This window comes from Pantherophis guttatus, chromosome 1 (genome assembly GCF_059756535.1).
Source record: "Pantherophis guttatus breed Tessera chromosome 1, ASM5975653v1, whole genome shotgun sequence".
Lineage (NCBI taxonomy): Eukaryota > Metazoa > Chordata > Lepidosauria > Squamata > Colubridae > Pantherophis > Pantherophis guttatus.
The window spans coordinates 28516450-28534161 of record NC_142063.1 but is presented as its reverse complement, the minus strand read 5'-3'; the positions used below and the strand labels follow the sequence as shown (position 1 = coordinate 28534161).

At 36.9% G+C, this 17712-nt stretch overlaps 1 protein-coding gene across 4 annotated transcripts in view; it reads right to left on the bottom strand.

Annotated features, from left to right (window-relative positions):
• Positions 1–2290: 2290 nt before the first annotated feature.
• DDHD1 (DDHD domain containing 1) overlaps positions 2291–17712 on the bottom strand; it is a 42298-nt gene continuing 26876 nt past the window's right edge. For 2 of the 4 annotated variants that reach the window (XM_034433367.3, XM_034433366.3), the window contains 9 exons: positions 16743–16890; positions 15614–15720; positions 15135–15241; positions 11462–11724; positions 10916–10991; positions 9041–9190; positions 6428–6680; positions 4186–4380; positions 2291–3310 (listed from right to left, as the gene is read on the bottom strand). In XM_034433367.3, the coding sequence (XP_034289258.2) occupies positions 3126–3310; positions 4186–4380; positions 6428–6680; positions 9041–9190; positions 10916–10991; positions 11462–11724; positions 15135–15241; positions 15614–15720; positions 16743–16890 (1484 nt within the window). In that variant the 3' untranslated portion in view covers positions 2291–3125. The remainder of the gene's footprint in view (positions 3311–4185; positions 4381–6427; positions 6681–9040; positions 9191–10915; positions 10992–11461; positions 11725–15134; positions 15242–15613; positions 15721–16742; positions 16891–17712) is intronic. The other 2 variants (XM_087881847.1, XM_087881842.1) reach the window with 1 other exon arrangement.

The window sequence follows — 17712 nt, the reverse complement described above, 5'->3', positions numbered from 1 at the left end:
GTCATCTAGCAGAGAATGACAAACTGCTTAGTAGAGGGATTTGGAGACAAGTCAAGATACAGCTAAACTTTGAGCTGGAGTCTCTGTAAAACATTCTGTATATTGTACTCGCTTTTCAAACAAAGTCAAAATGGGCAGATGTGCCTTCTCTCCTCCCTCTCCCTTTCCCTCTCCCTCACACACAAAATCATTTTGTTGACTAAATATTTTTGGGCAGGCTATCAAAATTTTGAAAGCCCAGAAAGCTACCATCAGGCTATGTAGAACCTAACTACATATGATATCTAACAGATATAAATAATTTCCCAAGCACAGCTGACTGCTTGGGGCTGCCAGCAGAGTCAAGACATAGGACAGAAGTGAACCACTTGATATGTAAGATCTGATCTTTTAGGATGAGTACCACACCCAAGAAAAATAAATTCCTATACATATTTTTATTCCTTTGATTAATTACACCAAACTATTTAGGATAGAATCAATTCTAGCCAGGTTTATATACCCAATACTAGAATTTTAGCAAACTGAACCCCTGGGTCATGTACTGAGGGTCTATGTCAGTATAAAACCCCAGCCAGTTATTCTTCCATGAGAGGTCCTTGGTCCTCTCTGAGTTTGCTTGTTTTCTTGCAGACCTTTCATTACCCAAACTAGGTAACATCATTAATACTAGTAAGGGGTGCTGTTTGCTGTCAGTTTATATTCTAGTGCAGTGGTCCCCAACCCCCGGTCCGCGGACCGGTGCCGGGCCGTGGAGTACCTGGCACCGGGCCGCGCAGCGGCCGGGGGACATGAACACTGCAGCGCAAAGGCTCCTGGGCCGTGCGCAAAAGCTCCTGGGCCGTGCCCCCATCCCTGCGTGCGCTCAGCGGGCCGCGGCGATAAAAAGGTTGGGGACCACTGTTCTAGTGGCTTGCCTGTCAGTGTTGGTGGGGTGATCTTAAGAGATAGACGCCAATGGCAAACAGCCCAAAGAATCTCTAAGACCATCCCCACTAACACTGACAGGTAAGCCACTAGAATATAAACTGACAGCAAACTGCACTCCTTGCTAGCACTGATTATGTTATCTAGTTTGGGTAATGAAATGTCTGCAAGAAAACAAGCAAACTCAGCACGAAGGAACTCTCAGGTCAACTCTGAGCTACAAATATTCTCCTTCATTCGTTATTCTTTCACCCTGGCCAAAATTTTAACTTTTGGAGAGGGTGGGGAGGCACTTTCTTTAAATTCCTGCTTTTTGTTCAACAGTCATATTCTTCCTTCCCTAGCACTTAACACTTAAGGACATCAAGTTATTACAAGGCACCTGATCACAGTTCTGTCCATGACTTTATCTGCAAGAATTATAGGTGGATAAATAGTATTGTTACAGATGGATGCTACCATCTAGAGTTAAGATATACCACACTGAAGCCCTAGTTCTTAGCCTGAGTGCTTCACCCCTAAACATAGAATGTATGACTCTGTGGAGGCCACTTCTTAGGGAAGCTTTGTGATTCCAAGTAATAGCTTTTAGCTATGGCTATGCTTTAGAACAGACGTCTCCAACCTTGGCAACTTTTAAGACTTGAGGACTTCAACTCCCAGAATTCCCCAGGCAGCCTGAGTTGCAGTCCACAAATCTTAAAAGTTACCAAGGTTGGACACCCCTGATTTAGAATCTTCTGTCCAAGTACTGATGGTAATTATATTGATGATCATGTTTTTTTGTTTTCCTAAATTTTATTCAATTTTTTCCCAAGTTCTGTGAATATCCAAGAATAAAGACTGAACTGATATATATAAATCAAGTAAATTTGGTGTCACATTTAGAGATTTAGGGACAACTGAGCATGCAAAATGAAGGAGGATACATGTGAGGGAATGAACTGAGGTCTTGCTGAAGAAGGAATGAAGAAATACTGTTAAGTGTTTTGGACTGCAGCAGTTGCCCTTGTGAAGAAGCAAACACCCTGCGGTGTGAAAAGCAGATGGCTTCATTTACAGCCTGAATAGCTGAAAGAAAAATACGTTGAGTACGAATGCCTCTTCTTTGGATACTGGCCAGCATCATTTTATCAAAAGAGCTTAACAATGGTCTAATTGTTCAAAGTCAAACACTCATCTTAAGAATCTGCTTGATACCGAGGAACCACAAATTAAGACTTACTTTCCACCACTTAAGTCTCCAAGAAGTTGAGTGCAGGTATTTTGCAAATTGAAAAGACAGCAAAATGAACATATGCCAAAATCAAAGAGAAAGGGTATCTTTTCTTGGAGAAACAGGATTTAACAAATAATGCTTGTATGATATCACAAAAGTTTATTTTTAATGAAAAAAATACTGAAAAGTGTGCCACAGTGTCCATAGCTCCATTGAAATAGTACAAAGGTATGACATATGTCATCTGAGGAATAAAGTTTTAACACTGTAGAAAATAAATGTGGTTTTTTTTTAAATTATGTTCCTCTGCTTTCAAAGAAAACAAAAAGGAAAAAACTGTAGAAAACTAACATTTTTAATACATTGGAGAAAACAAATAGTAAGAGGTAATAATAAATTATTGTTACAATATTTCCAAACATTAAGGACTGCTTGCCAGTTTTAGTACATGGAATGAGTTTTGTTACACCCTTTGTATCTGCCACTTACTTGATAGGGTTTCAATGCAATTGAATCGAGTACCCATTTACTTCTTAATTTAACTCATACAAAGGACACAGAACATGGCTCTTTTAGATCTGCAGGCATTTCTCTTAAATGAAAACAAATTCCATTGTAACAGATTAATCTCTGTATTTAAAAAAAAAGCAGCTACTCTTAAACAGATATGTTAATCTGCAAAGATGTTATTCTACATGGATGCTAAAACAACTACTGCTGGCTTGTTTGGAAGCTGGAAGGGTGGGAGCTGAGAATGATCTTTCAAGAAGGCCTCAATTAGCACAGAAATGGATATGTGCACTGAAGGACAAATAATCTTGGAAGAAAGGAAATCAGACATGCATTTAAACTGAAACCACCATGCCCTAAAAACAGATGTTGTCTGACTGTTTTTGTGTCAACTGTCATGTTTCATCCTTTCTCCCTTTCCCACTCCTCCCTAATTCCTGCCCTATCCCTAATCAAACAGGACCCCTAATCAAACAGGATCTAAGTGGGCCTTGATGTCATCCTCTTCTTGGTCCTGCTTGTACATGAAGGTAAGAAGGAAAAGAGCAACGTCCATTGATGACCAGTAAGCTGTATGCGATGTAACGGCAGACCAGTACCTGCTTTCCACCAGGCCTTCCCTGAGCTCAAAGTCGATCCTGTGGTCCAGCTCAACTAGGCAGGAAACAAAACCGTTACTGCAGAAGAACTGTCACCTTGTCCTTTGCTGCACTTTTGATTCTTCACATCTAACCTAACATTTGAAATGGGGGGGGGAGGGGAGTGAATAGAACTGGAAGTAGCACTATTGGGTGGCATTCTTCATCTCCTTAAGTTGCTAATTAGATACAGATCTCAAAAATGCCCCCCCCCCCCCCCCCCAAACCACCTAACAGAATGGAAATTGTGAGGCTCAGCAGCAGTGCCACTAGAAAGTAGTTTCCAGCCAAAATATTAGAAGCTACATAACTGCCAAAGAAGCTATCCTGGTTGGCTCTGGATTGGAAAAAACCCCAACAGTCTTTATAATACGAGCAATTGAAGAACAAGGAAAAATAGGTAAAACTGAAAACTGAAGCAGCAAGGATTCTCTCATAAAAGCAAGAGCTAAAATGGGAGGAGGAGATCTCGTAGTGCTTAGATATTACTTTGCTTTCTGACTCGTAGGGCTGATGGTGATGAATTTTAGGGAGGGTCAGAACTTCCAGAGCCAAATGAACTGGAGTTTAAATCTACACTGAAGTTTGTCATGATTCCTTCTCTTGTCAACTCATGAGGCTTGCTGGCTGCTAATCAAAATCCTGCTTCCAGGTTAGGAGGAAGCAGTTCTTAGATCAGCGGTCCCCAACTTTTTGGGCACCAGGGACCGGGGGAGGGGAGGGATGGTTTTGTGTGCTACCTAGGTCCTGCGCATGCACAGATGAAACATTGTTCACTTATGCCATTCCTAGTGGGCCAATACTAGTCCACGGACCAGGGGCTGGTGATCCCTGCCCTAGATAGAAAGGTGAAAACATAATTAGCAAAGTAAGGAACCAAGAACTACTTACTTGTTGGATCTAGGAAGCCAGAACTGCTGTGTGGAAAAGTCTGAGTCCCGACTGATGTTTGACTCAGAACTGGCTTCTTGTCCTCCACTTCTGTTCCTTCTTTTCCTGGCTCAGGCACTTGTAAGGTGGGCAGACTGGAACGTCCAAATCTAGAGAACAGCATCCCTCCGAGGCCTTTCCCAATGCTAGCTGCTCCTATTCAATTAGCACAGTAAAACAAGACATGTTATTCTGCAGCCACAGCGCTCCAGTATTGGTGACAGGTTATGGATAAGCCCACAACTGTTCCCAGCAACAGAAATCACAGGTTTTCTCTACATGCCATTTTAACTTCTAGTATAACTGACAAGTGTCCACATTTCATAACTATTTTTTCACACTCTGATTTTAATATTCAGTGGCTGATTTTTTTCCCATCGTCACCCCAGAGCTTTCCTTCATCATGCATAAGAAGTGTCACTGAAACTGCAGTTCTTGACCCTTACAACTATAACAGAGTTTTTTCTTTTGTCTCTGCTGCCCCCATGTGGATAGTTTTACCCTGAAACTAGGGGTGTCATTCTCAGATACTGTATTCCCAGGGTCACTACTTCATTAAAAATGCATCAATCGGAACCGTCTGCTGCACCTGTTAATGCCCATGTATTAGCAAATTCGAGGCTCTGTGATATACAACCCATTCACAACCAACTAAAGTTGTTACTTATTTATTTGGGATAGGATCCAGGCTTTATGACAGAGTTGTGCTAATCCCATTTACTTCAACCTGCTCAAGCCAAGGGTTCTTTCCTTGATTAGTTTCATCCATTGCTTCTTGCTCTGCCATCAGACTTTTGGAGAATATTGGAAGACTGCTGTCATGTCACCCCTAGTCCTTATCTTTGTTAGATACTAGACATACCCAGATCCTGCAACCGTTCTTCATGTATTTTAGCCTCTACTCCCCCAATATTTGTTGTTGCTCTTTGCACTCTTTCTAGAGTCTCAGTATTTTTTTATACTGTGGTGACCAAAACTGGATGCGTGTCATAAACCCTTTCCTCTACTTAGTGGAATCATTAAATGATGTGGGACTGAGTAGTATAAGAGTCATCTATGGGACAGGGCTTTAGCCCAAATGATTCAAAAGTAATATCCACTAGCCCACAGAGCAATGTTTCAAATTCCAATATTCTATATAGGATTATGAACTCTTGAAGAAAGAGTGAGTCTGAAATATAATACAGGTAGTCTTCATTTAGCAACCACAGTTGGGACCAGAACTTGGCCGTTAAGCGAAGGGATTGCTAAATTAAACTGTGCTTATCGTCTTACTGCAGCTTTCCTTTGCTTTACAGACGTGCAAAGGTCATAAATGTGAGGACATTTTGCAAAGTTATTTTTTCATTACTGTCAGAATTGTGAATGGTTGCTGTACAAGGCAGTCACTAAATGAGGATTAACTAAACATTATGATTAAACATTTATGTTTCCTTGCAGCACCATTTATAGGAGCAATTTCTTCTGTCACATTTTCATTTTTTATTTAATTTATTCCTTTTTGAAAAAGGAAAAATATCAAAGACCATACTAGGAAATCTAAATTATCTGTACCTTGTGCTTAAAAAGATAAAGGTTCCCTCGCACATATGTGCTAGTCGTTCCCAACTCTAGGGGGCAGTGCTCATCTCCGTTTCAAAGCTGAATGCCAGAGGCGTACAGAATGCTGTTACCTTCCCACCAAAGGTGGTTCCTATTTTTCTACTTGCATTTTTTATGTGCTTTCAAACTGCTAGGTTGGCAGAAGCTGGGACAAGTAACAGGAGCTCACCCCGCTACGCGGTACTAGGGATTTGAACTGCTGAACTGCCAACCTTTTGATTGACAAGCTCAGCGTCTTAGCCTCTATTATTTCTGTGAAGTAGATTAATTGGAGATACAATGATTGGCCCAATAAGCCTCATGACTCCAAGAATTCTATTTTTTAGAGCGGAGGGTTTTAAAACTGTTCGACTCAATCACTTCTTTTCCTGATCTCAGGAAAATGTCATTACTTCACAAAAACAAACAACCCCCCTCCCAAAAAAACATTCTTCTCTTCACAGCAGCAATCGCAAACTGGATTTTGACACATAAATAACCAATTACCTATTGCTCTATTACTTTCAGGATTATGCCTAAATTCTCCTCAATTTAAGAATCACTGTTTTAGAGGAAGACAAACACTACCAACAAAGATAGGTTTAATTTAGCACATAGTTACCCAATATGCTTGCTTTGCCTATATTTGTTATGGACTCCCCATAATGCCGCCGAGACATGACAGGGGATGTTGTTGGACTGGGTAATGTTGTGAGAGATTCGGGGTCAGAAACAGAGGTAGATTCTTTTGCTGGATTGAGAAAGCTTGGCTTCATGTGTTCATAAGGTAGTGGATTTGTGGTGTTATACCAATGTATTTGCACAGGAGAAATATTACTGTAGTGCTTCAGAATTAAAGGTTCTAGTCTATAGGCCTGCAAATAAGAAGACAAAGAAGGAAAGTATGAACAGGGAACATTTTAGTTATATCCATTTTTCATCTGGTCAAATATCTACTCATTTATCACTTAAATGTTTAAGTAATATTCCTTCTCTCTTCACCTCCATTTAAAAGTTTTAAACAATATGACTGATGCTGAATCCAATCTTGGTCGATCACCGGGAACAAAGGTTTGGTCTTCTGAGCTTTCGGACTTGTGCTGGAGCCCATCCTTAGGGAACTTCTCCCTATTCTATTCAAGGGACTATTCTATACGTACTATTTATGTGGTGCCGCACACAACCAAGCACCACATAAATACTATGCATAGAATAGTCCAAAGCATATATTCCATTATGCACTAGCATGAGTCCAAAAAATTGGAAGATTAAACCTCTGGTCCCAGTGACAGACCAAGATTGGATCCTGCAACATTATCCTGGGACACGTATATTTGCCATCATTCGTAACTGATCTAAAGATCCTGCTGCCTAGAAAAAGAAGAATCATTACTGTCCTGCAGCTTCATATGAGCTTTATACAAACAATCATTTTTGCTTATATTAGAACTGAGAATATTTTACATTAACTTGTTCTACACACTGTTTTAAAATAAACAACATATGCTGATTTGGCACATTTGCACATGGCCAAGAAACATCAGCTATATACATGGATATCATGAGCAATTTGCTTTGCTAAGTTTTGCTAAGGATACTAGTGCATTAAAGATAAAGTAAATTGTTTTCTTTTAACATTTCTAAAACAATCATCCCACATCTATGAAAACAAAAGTGCCATTTTCTACTTGTTCATGCGGTTGATGTTTCTGATGTTTAGATATTTCTTCATATTTTCTTTCATATTTGAATTATTGGGAGTTAGGCAGCTATAAATTTGATAAATAAATGCATAAATAAATATATAACCCATGGTCAAGAAAAGAAAAAAAAAAAAAAGAAAAGACAGACCCTGGAGAAAGACTGAAAGTCAAGACACATATTATGTGTTAGAACAATAGTTTATATGGAAGTCCCTTTGCAGAACTTAATTTAAAAAGTCTATTTTGTGTGACTGAATTCATTAAGGAAAATGTTTCTGCCAAGTTCAACTAGAAGTGAGCTATGACAATTACTTGGTAACCTATGATATCCAGTTAAAAAAAAAGCTTATATATGTGTGATTGTACATTATCTTCAAGTCCATCAATTTTGAATTCATCTGAAATGGGGCCATTCATCCCATACTGTTCCATTTTATCAAAAATGGCCATCGTCCAGTTTACCAAATACTTTACTACAATCTAAGGATGCTTCATCCATAACATTCTCTTGGCCTACCAATGTAGTTATTTTGCAAAAAAATGTAATGAAATTTGTTTAGCACAACCTATTTTTAACAAATAATACTGGGTTCTAGTAATTACTCTGTTCCTTTCTAAATGCTTCCAAATTCACTACTTGATCTACCTTTCTTAGATTTTCCCAGATACTAAGGTGTCAAGCTGATTGGGCTGTGTTCTGGGCCATTTTTTTTCACGTTTCATAAAACTGCAACATCATTATCTTTTCTCCAGGCTTCCGGAACTTTTCCAGTTCTGAAATCACATCTGCCAATTTCTTTAGCATCCTGGGATGTAATCCATCCAGGCTATTAGACTTGAATTTATTCAAAGCAGCTAGGTGTTCTCTCACAAATTACTGGCCTATTTTGACCTGCATGTCTCTTCTGGCCCAATTCTGAAGCTGAACTATTTTTCTTTTTGTGAAAAGAATGCAAAATAAGAAATAAGCAGTTCAGCCTTCTCCAAACAGCAGATGGACCATTTCCCTCACATTCTTCCTGTTCTGCACGTACCCCAATGAGCATTTTTTTTTAAAAAAGGGCTTAATTGCAAGATTCAGTTCATTCTTAGCCTTAGCCTTTCTAAAAGTTGTAAGATAGGTTTTAAGGATTTAAACTATTTTCTCAATTTTGGCTTTTTTATGATCCGCTCTTTCCAAGTTTAAATTTTGTTTTGTTTCTCTATTTCTCAGAAAGCTCTTTATGCCACCATATTGGTCTCATTAGTTCTTTCCCATTTTTCTTTCTCTTTGGTATTGTTTGTGTTTGAGCCTTAATTACCTCATCTTTCAGAATTCCCCAACCATCTTGAATTATTTTTCCCTTCAGGACTTCCACCAATGGAATCCTTCAATTTTTTTCCCCCTAGAAAAAAACCCTGGTGTACTATGGCCTAATAAACTTCATTGCCATTGTAATGGCATCAAAATTTTGCTATCTGAGGGGCTACCTTATCTGGCTCCATGATAGTTGCCTCTGTTCTGTGAAACTTGCTACTATACTAACACTCACCACTGGATCTGTTGGATGAAAAATGTTTAGCAACCGGTTACAAATTTTTCTGGGTAGAATGTGATCTTGAGTTCCACTGTTTCCTGGACGGATGCCACGCAAGGCCAAAAACACTGCTAATGGAGATCCCATACAGAAGAAATTGTCCACCTATGGAAACATTTCATTTGATATTAACAGGCAGAGTAATAGGCAGCTGGTCTAGCACATAGCAGAAAACTTTGAGGTAAGGAAGAAGAGCTGTGATCTCATTGCCTTGAGAAACAATACAAACTGAGGAAAGCCACAGTTTAATAATGAATTAATAATCTTTTTGCGTTATATGATAACCAAAGAAAGCTATGTTACAAAAATACTATAGTGTGGATTTGATTTTTTCCTGAGAACATTTCAACTAAAAGAAGTATTGCAGGAAAGGTTGAGAAAACTTGGGTGCTTAAAAAGAACTGTTCAGAATATTTCCAAAGCAGAACAGAAATCTGCTTCTTTGTGACCATATGGGAAATTAAGAAGGTTGTGGCCACTACTTAACTGCAACTTAGGAAAGCTGGAGTATTTTTTTTCCCCTAACAAAAATTTCAAGGAAGATGTAGTGGTATGAGGGAAGGGCCATGAGAGACAGGGAGTGGAGCCACAGCTAGGGGAACAGTCAGATATGTTACATGCTTGCACGTGGGGCCGCAAACATGTTAAGGACCCCATTTCCTGGTTATATTGATAGTTATAGTTATACTTTTTTGCAGCTGATAGACAGAAACATACATTTATGTGTTGTGTTTGCACTTGGTTCTAACTGCTCTTATGATTGTTTACAGTCCAGAGTCACTTGTCTGAGAGGAGTGGCTATAGAAACTGAATAAATAAACAAATAAGAGGCAGCTTAATCTGCAGCAGGAATGTGGGTGTGGCAAATATCCCAGAAGGGACCCTCCCTAATTTCTTGGGCTCTAAAGGCAACAGGGGAGAAATGTACTTTCAGACTTGCAAGATTCTGTTGTTGTAACCTTACAATAAAGTAGAACTATGGCTCATCTGGGTGTGTTTCCTGTGTGGGTTACCATGCAAGGCTGCCAGAAGATGAACAACAAATATGTTTTAAAATGTTTAATATCCAACATCCTAGAGAATCCTATATGCCAGGATATAGTGATGGAAGATCTTTAAAAAAGTCCAATACCAAATATAATTATTGTACAGTAATTTCTCATAAAATTAAGCTACAGTTATTAAGCTGTGTTCAATATCAGAGATGTGACTTCTTCAAAACAATCTGATCACAACTTGCAGATATACTGTTTGGTTGACAGTAATAGATGCCAGCTTCCTATTATGCTCATATTCCTTTGTATAAACTGCATTTTTTAAAAATGATTTTTAAAAAACATATGAACTGCTAGCTGGATTGAGATGACAAGGGGTAACAAAACTGGAGAGAAAAAGGTAAATTCACACTATTTTTGGTGATGTATCTTTTAATGTTGCAGAGACAGAAAACTCTTGAGGCAAAAATAGTATCCAAATTTGCACAACTTCTTCTCCCTGGGAGTGCACATATTGAAAACAATTCATGATGTACAGCCAAAACCAACTAAATGATGTTTGATAGCCTGACTCAGCTCAACAGGTACCACACCCTTCACATCTTGATTATTTCCTCCTATCCTCTGTTATGTAATAAGGACAATAGTACTTTTTCTGTTTGAAAATAATCCATTTCCTGGTAATATTTGAATTAAGAAGTTTTGTATATAGAAAACATATTTGTAGATTTATCTAAGTTGAAAGTAGAATTGGTAAAAAAAAAAAAAAGAAGAGTTGACCAGTTTGTTAAAAGTGACCTATTAGAAAGAAAAGACATTCCTTATCTATTCATACCTTGAATTTTAAGGCAGGTGTTTTGGCTACAGTTGATGTCTTTAGTCCATGCAATCTATCTTCTATCTCCCTCAGCCTAGGAGAAAATTAACACTGGCATGAACACTTTTAATCCCAGTCCATTCTATTTAAATCTGTTATTTTCCATATATATGGCAACAGTGGAAAAGAAGATATTTTATTTAGGAAAACAGTGGAGAGAAAAAAAAAACATCCTTTTCCCCATGGTCCATCTGGCCCATCCCCTAGTGAAGAACTGAATGATCATTAAGAAATGTCCCTGACCTTCCTAAAAGATCTTTAGGTAGATTGAAGCTCACTAAGTGCTGCATGCATCATTACATTCCCTCTACCAGTGAAGTCTAAAAATAAAAAAATCATGGATAGAAATTGCCTTCAATATTTATTTTACCAAGGCACAGCTGAACTAAGATCTGCCTATGTATCAAATCAAACCTATCTTGTTTTCTCAAAATGGTGCGGAATCTACTTGTGCATTTTCTTCATACTAGGGATCTCCTTAATAATTCAAGGATATTTTCTTACTGTTTCTTGGTTAAGTAAAACTCCTCTAGCAAATGCTGCTCCTCATAGGTCATCCAAGAGTGCTCGAGAACATCATATTCCTTCTCAAGTAGCTGTTCATACAGCCTGACTGGATTCCATCCTGTCATGATATCATACGTAATCACACACCCTAAGGAATGTGATACAATAGACACTTTTCCATCTTTTTCTGTAAATTCTGGATTCCGGGAACAGAAAAGTGTGTACAAACGATTCATCTCTTGCTGAAGGCCTTTTACCAGCTGCGTTAAAATGTCAGGAAAAGAAACACAGAGAGAGAAGTGAAAAAATCATTTAAAAACTATTCTGCATATTGTTAGCTTCTGCATTCCTTATATTTAAGTGCAAATTTTATGGCCAATCGAAATGGACAGAAAAACCAATGAAGAGCAACCACTTCCGGCCTCCACATTTAATGGAATAGTAGCTTTTAAATGTATCATTTAAGTAAACGAAGAGCAGAGTCTTTTAAAAAGCTAAAACAGAAAGATTCCTACTTTAATTATCATGCTTGCAGCTTAACCCCTTAAAATGCTAACTATTTAAAAATATATATTAACCACAAGCAACCTGTCTCCAGGTAGAAGATAATGTACAGAGGCTACCGGTATCTAGATGATTAACAAATTAGAGCAGATTGAAATGAAGTAATTTGCAACAAGAGGATTCAAATAAATATTGTGGAACATCTGCTTGGAGGCACGAAATATCATTAAGGTTTTCTACTTTGATGCAATCAGATCAAGCAGCACAAATATGGAAAGGAATATCTCAGGCAGCAGTTAAAGGATTGGGCTAGAAATTGGGATGCCATTTTAGTCCTCTCTTAGGAATGAAAGCCGGCTAAGTGACTTTGGGCCAGATACTCCTTCTTATTCCAACACACCTCACAGGATTGTTGCTGGGAACATAGAGGGTAGCAACATTGAACATTGAATATAGATGGGATAAACAGTTCATAAATAAGTAAATAAGCCCCATCTCAAAAGGTCAGAACAATCAGCTCTTTTTATCAGTCATATTTATGATCTGTTTCTCTTGAGTGGTGCAGTCCATTTGAAAAGACAGTAGTTATTTAATGCATAAGTTCCAAGCATTGGGGAGGGGGACCTGAAATATGATTTGTGATATGAGATAAAACAAGTGGCCTGGTTATGAAAAAAGGGGGAAATTGCAAAATGAGAAAAATATAGTAGTAACTTTTTGTAGTATACAGTAGTATACCTAATTTGTTAGAAGTCGATATTGAAGTATCTACTTGGTATATGAGAGGAATCTAATAGTTTAGATACCTGCATTCGTCCCTGTCCCTGCTATGGAAATTTCTTATTACAATGTTAGCCTGACTCTAACTAAATAAACTTCAGATGTGTGGCACAGTTTTTGCTTTCTCACTCTATTGTACCATTTAAAGACCTTTTTCCTTTTTCATAGCAAGTTCTTGACCACCAAAAATTGTACACCTCTTCGCTGTATGAATATTTATTCTATTTATCATACTCTATTTGTCAGGGAAAGAATATTCTGGATCCTAGATTCCATTGTTTGCTTATTCTTCAAAAATAGTTTCCTCTTTTTAAATTTTAAAATGTCTACTGGCACTATAATATCTGACTGATTTTTTCCTCTTTATGTAGTTTACAAAGCACATTTCTCTCTGACTCCTACAATCAAATTTCTCATTCTAGTTGCTGGATGACCTTCTAAAACCTTTATAATTTTTGAATTCTTTAGGAAAATCTCTTAAAGAGATTGTTACCCTCTCATCCAATGCATAATTAATTTCATTTGGAACCGAAGGGAATAACATATTCTCATGCAGAAATATTGAGGGGGGATTTTTCTCCTCGTAGAAATGTCTCCTACTTCTGTATTGCAGCTCTTTGCTGCAGCTAACAATTGATTCTTTGTAGGATAAATCCTGTGTTCTCATTATTTGCAAACTGCTCCTTAGTCCATTTCTTAGTCCATGCCTACTAATTAAGTAAGCAATTCAACACACCCAAACATCAAAGGAACTACTGCACTTATACTGAAAGTGTTAGAAAATTATCAGCAAGAATTCTATTAGAAAAATAATGGAATTATTTTTGTATTAAAATTGTATTTTTATGTAAAGTTGGATAATTACAGAAGCTGTAGAGGATAATTAAGTTGGGTTTAATTCCGTATTCAGTCATCAAAGGATACAAAAAGTCCTGCTGAATCTGGCTACAAAGCCCAACATATTTAGCTTTTTGTTCAAACAGTAGCCAGGCAAGTAACGTTAAAGCAGTGTGAAGGCAAGAAACATTTCCACTAATGCTTTTTGTTTAAATAATATTTCATGCCACTTCTAATCTTGGAATAATAAGGCAAACAAATTTTCAGCCTCATCTAGCTCACTGCAAATAAAACATGTTGACTTAGTCATAGACAGTTATATATTTGATAACCCATGTAGCCATCACATTATAAGAATGGACTTTAAAAATTTACCACCAATAACCATGATTAATTGCACATTCCCCCAGTGCTGACAGAAGAAAGTGAGGAGATTTATTTAATGGATCCACCTCACAAATTGCATATGCTCTGAATCAAATCTGTATTGGGCTACTCAATTGCTGTCACACACAGCTGGACTGTAGAGATTCAAAGAGGAGGTTGACATAGTTAACTATTATTACATCCTACTATCACAATATAACTTACTATACTTCTCTCTTGCCTCTTGGCTGATAAATGAGGGACTATGAGCTGATACTTGCAAGGTTAGGATTTAGCAAATCACGGGCATCAAATTATTTCCGACATCCCAATTGATGCTGTAATTGTATTTTTCGGCACACAATGTCTGAAAAAGATACTGACCTTATCCTATCACTCAGTGTGTGATTTGACTGTAGGACTTCCAACTGCAGAGCCCTCACATGCAGGAAATATCAGGGCTCCAATAAATAAGTGATGATTGTGGAGGTGCCCTATGCAATAGCTTCTTTTCTAGACAACCTCTCTTCTCTTTCTTGTTTGGCACTAAGGATTCCCCTTTTAGAGTCCTTCTATTAACCTGAAGCCTGGTTATCATGAGGTTAAGAACCAAATTAGAAAAACTATGAGGTCAGTTCTAAACCTTAACCTTTCATTCTTGATTAGAGAATTCCACAGAATGGTTTAATCCAAGACATCATTTTTATTTATTTATTTAATCTAATTTATACAGCATGTACATACCATTTGTGCAATTATTCCCTATCATCTGTACAATCTTTACTATTTTAAATGATATAATCATGCCAATCTGATTGAAAGACAACCTTTCCTGACATTTTATTTGAATTTCTCTCACTACTGCTTTTACCATCAGTGCTCATTTAGTTCACCCATATTCAAAATAAAAACTTAAAAACTATGACATATAGAACATATGCCCTTTTATTAACAGAAGGGTATAATAAGAGGATTGTGCCTGATTATTACCATACACAAAAATAGAGGACAAGCAGTTCATTATTTTGTTTCTATAAAATGGAACTTCACACTTCCTATACAATAGAATTTCACACTCTTCTTTAAGATAACAGAGAAACTGAAGTATGCTTAACTGAAAAGCTGCTGGGCCATTTTTTGTCCACACTTGAAAAAAGAAAAAACACTTAACACATACACATACCTCATCTCTATAAAGAGGACTTGTGTAATACATTATGTCCATTGCACTGCTGTTAAGCAAATCCCTTAGTCCACGAACTTTATCTGGAGTAATAGAGTCAACAGTGTCTAAAATGAAAAAAAGGAGATCAAGGTGTGATAAAATCTTAAATGGTTCAAAATCAACAATTCAAAACATCTAAATCCATAACTATGGAAATTGCTCAAGTGCTGTGATAATGTACTTGTTCATCACTACCAATGTTTTCCTTCTATATCAGTTTAGGCAGCTGAAGGATGTTTGGGATTAAATTTAGAGCCAACAGACCTAACAAGCTTAAATTAAAATGAGCAGGTAGTATCCAGAAACATTTACAATATGGATGTTTTTTTTGATAGATAACTGAACAACTGAAACTCAGTGCTAAAGAAAATATAAAAAATGCCACTTTCCAAGTATTACCAATGTCATCAGGTTTTTTTAAAAAGAGAAAGAAATACCTCCATCAAGTGTAAGTTTAGATCGCCATTCTACTGGCAAAAATTCAACATGTGTTGCAAGGTTGCTAAAATATTTGTCTTCAATTTTCCTTGCAGTTTCCCGCATCCTAGAACATTAAAAAGACAACAAATGTTAGACTGAAAAATAAGGGTACTTCTCATAAATAACAATAATCTGCGAAGGAGACGTTTGTAGGAAATGATCTTGCCCAAAGCTATCCAACAAAGGATATTCTTGGGATCTGGTTATCTTAAGAACTACCTTTCTCCTATTGTTTCTGCTTGACCAGAAAGTTCTGGTAAAGTCGACATGCTCCAGGTCCCAGCTGTAAAGCTCTGTCAACTTGCAGGACCCCAAGAGATGCACCTTCTTTACAGCTGCACCTCTCCTGTGGAATAGCAATCTTCCCAAGATCTGCGTTGCCTTAAGTCTGTTGTTCTTTTGCAAATCTGTAAAAATCTGGCTTTTTCAGCAGGTCCTGGGATAAAGTGACTTAATTTGTTCTATGATAGTGCATTCTGGTGTTCAATTATGATTTTTTTTCATTCTCTGGTGACTTGTATTTATTATTGTTTGCTTTTTCTTATTTTCATGCCATTATTTTTAATCCTCATATTAAAAATTGTTCCAGTGACATTTTGTTACCTAAACAGATAAACAGAATAACTATGGGTGGGCAAAAATGTTGTAGGAGCGAGAGCTCCTTCCTTCCCTTCTCTCTTCCCTCACCTCCAATCTCTTATCAAAGTTTGATTTAATTTCACTTCTGAGAAGCAAAGATTTCTGTAGTATTCAAAAGTCTAGATCAGAGCAAAACACTGGGCAACTTTCTAAATACCATGTAAAACCTCCAACATGTTTATCTGATAAATGAAAATAATCAGTACTGTAAAAACTTCTAATATAAACTGTAAGACAGTGCAATTTAAATCAGTACAAAAGCAGATTTTGTAGCCTAATTAAAAAGCATATCTTCTTCTTGTGCCATCATGTTAGCGATCCTATTTTTATCAACAACAGCTCTTAAGTATATTTAAACAAAATTAACTTATTTATATTTTGTAGCATTCTTCCATCTACTGATCTAAAATAAAAATACAGGTTGTAAAAAAGAAATGAAGCACTTACATGGCAGTATTCCTTATAATCCTTCCTTGCTCTATTTTCTGTCCAATGCCATGCACAACAAACACAATGTGAGTTGTTGGAGAAGGTTTGTCTTCTAATGTAGCTTCTTCAACATAGCCTCTATGAAGTCTGGTCCCACTACTTGAAGCTGCAGAATAAAATTGGCATCACTTAATTTCTACCTGGAAAAAGTGATTACTTTGTGCACAACTATCTATTAAGTGCCCAAGCAAAAAAGTTTCTTCAAACTTTTTTCTCCTCATTTGCTTTAAATACATTATAATGCATACTGAAAAACAAATTTACACAAGATCTATATGTGTACTGCAGGAAGAAGGGCTTATACTTTGAGTAGACTTAATAGCAAGATTTATTTTAATCCTGCAATGTTACTACAATAGCAAATATTTGTAGGTAATGAAAAACTAATGTTTATATGTATAACGCACATCAGAAATCTGTATGTAATGAAATACTAAGCTAATTGTTTTATTAAGATTGAGGAAATCCAAGTTTAACCCATAAGCTGACTAGATAACTTTATGCCAGTTATTTTATTTCTGCCTATTCTACTTAAGAGTTCTGTGAAGATAAAATGAAGGGAAAAGTCATGCAAATCTTTGGATTACAAAAGAAAAGAAATACAGTTGCTTTGATTGAATAATATTATATATATCAAAATACTGTATGTTTCTTTATCTTAGATTTGAGGTAGCCAAAATATCTTGGGGAGGTCAGCTATGTTATGGTTGAAAACGATCCCTTTATCATAAACATTTGGTAAGTTTGTCAAAAAAAACCACACCCTATTGTATCGTTTTAGGTTAGTAGGTTAGAGCGCTAATTTTATAGTTCCTTTCTGAGTAGCACAGATCATTATTAAGTACATTTCAGAAAAATAAAACAGATCATTTTCACATTTTTCACAGAAACATACAATATATTCAGCAAGTATATTTTGATAATGCAC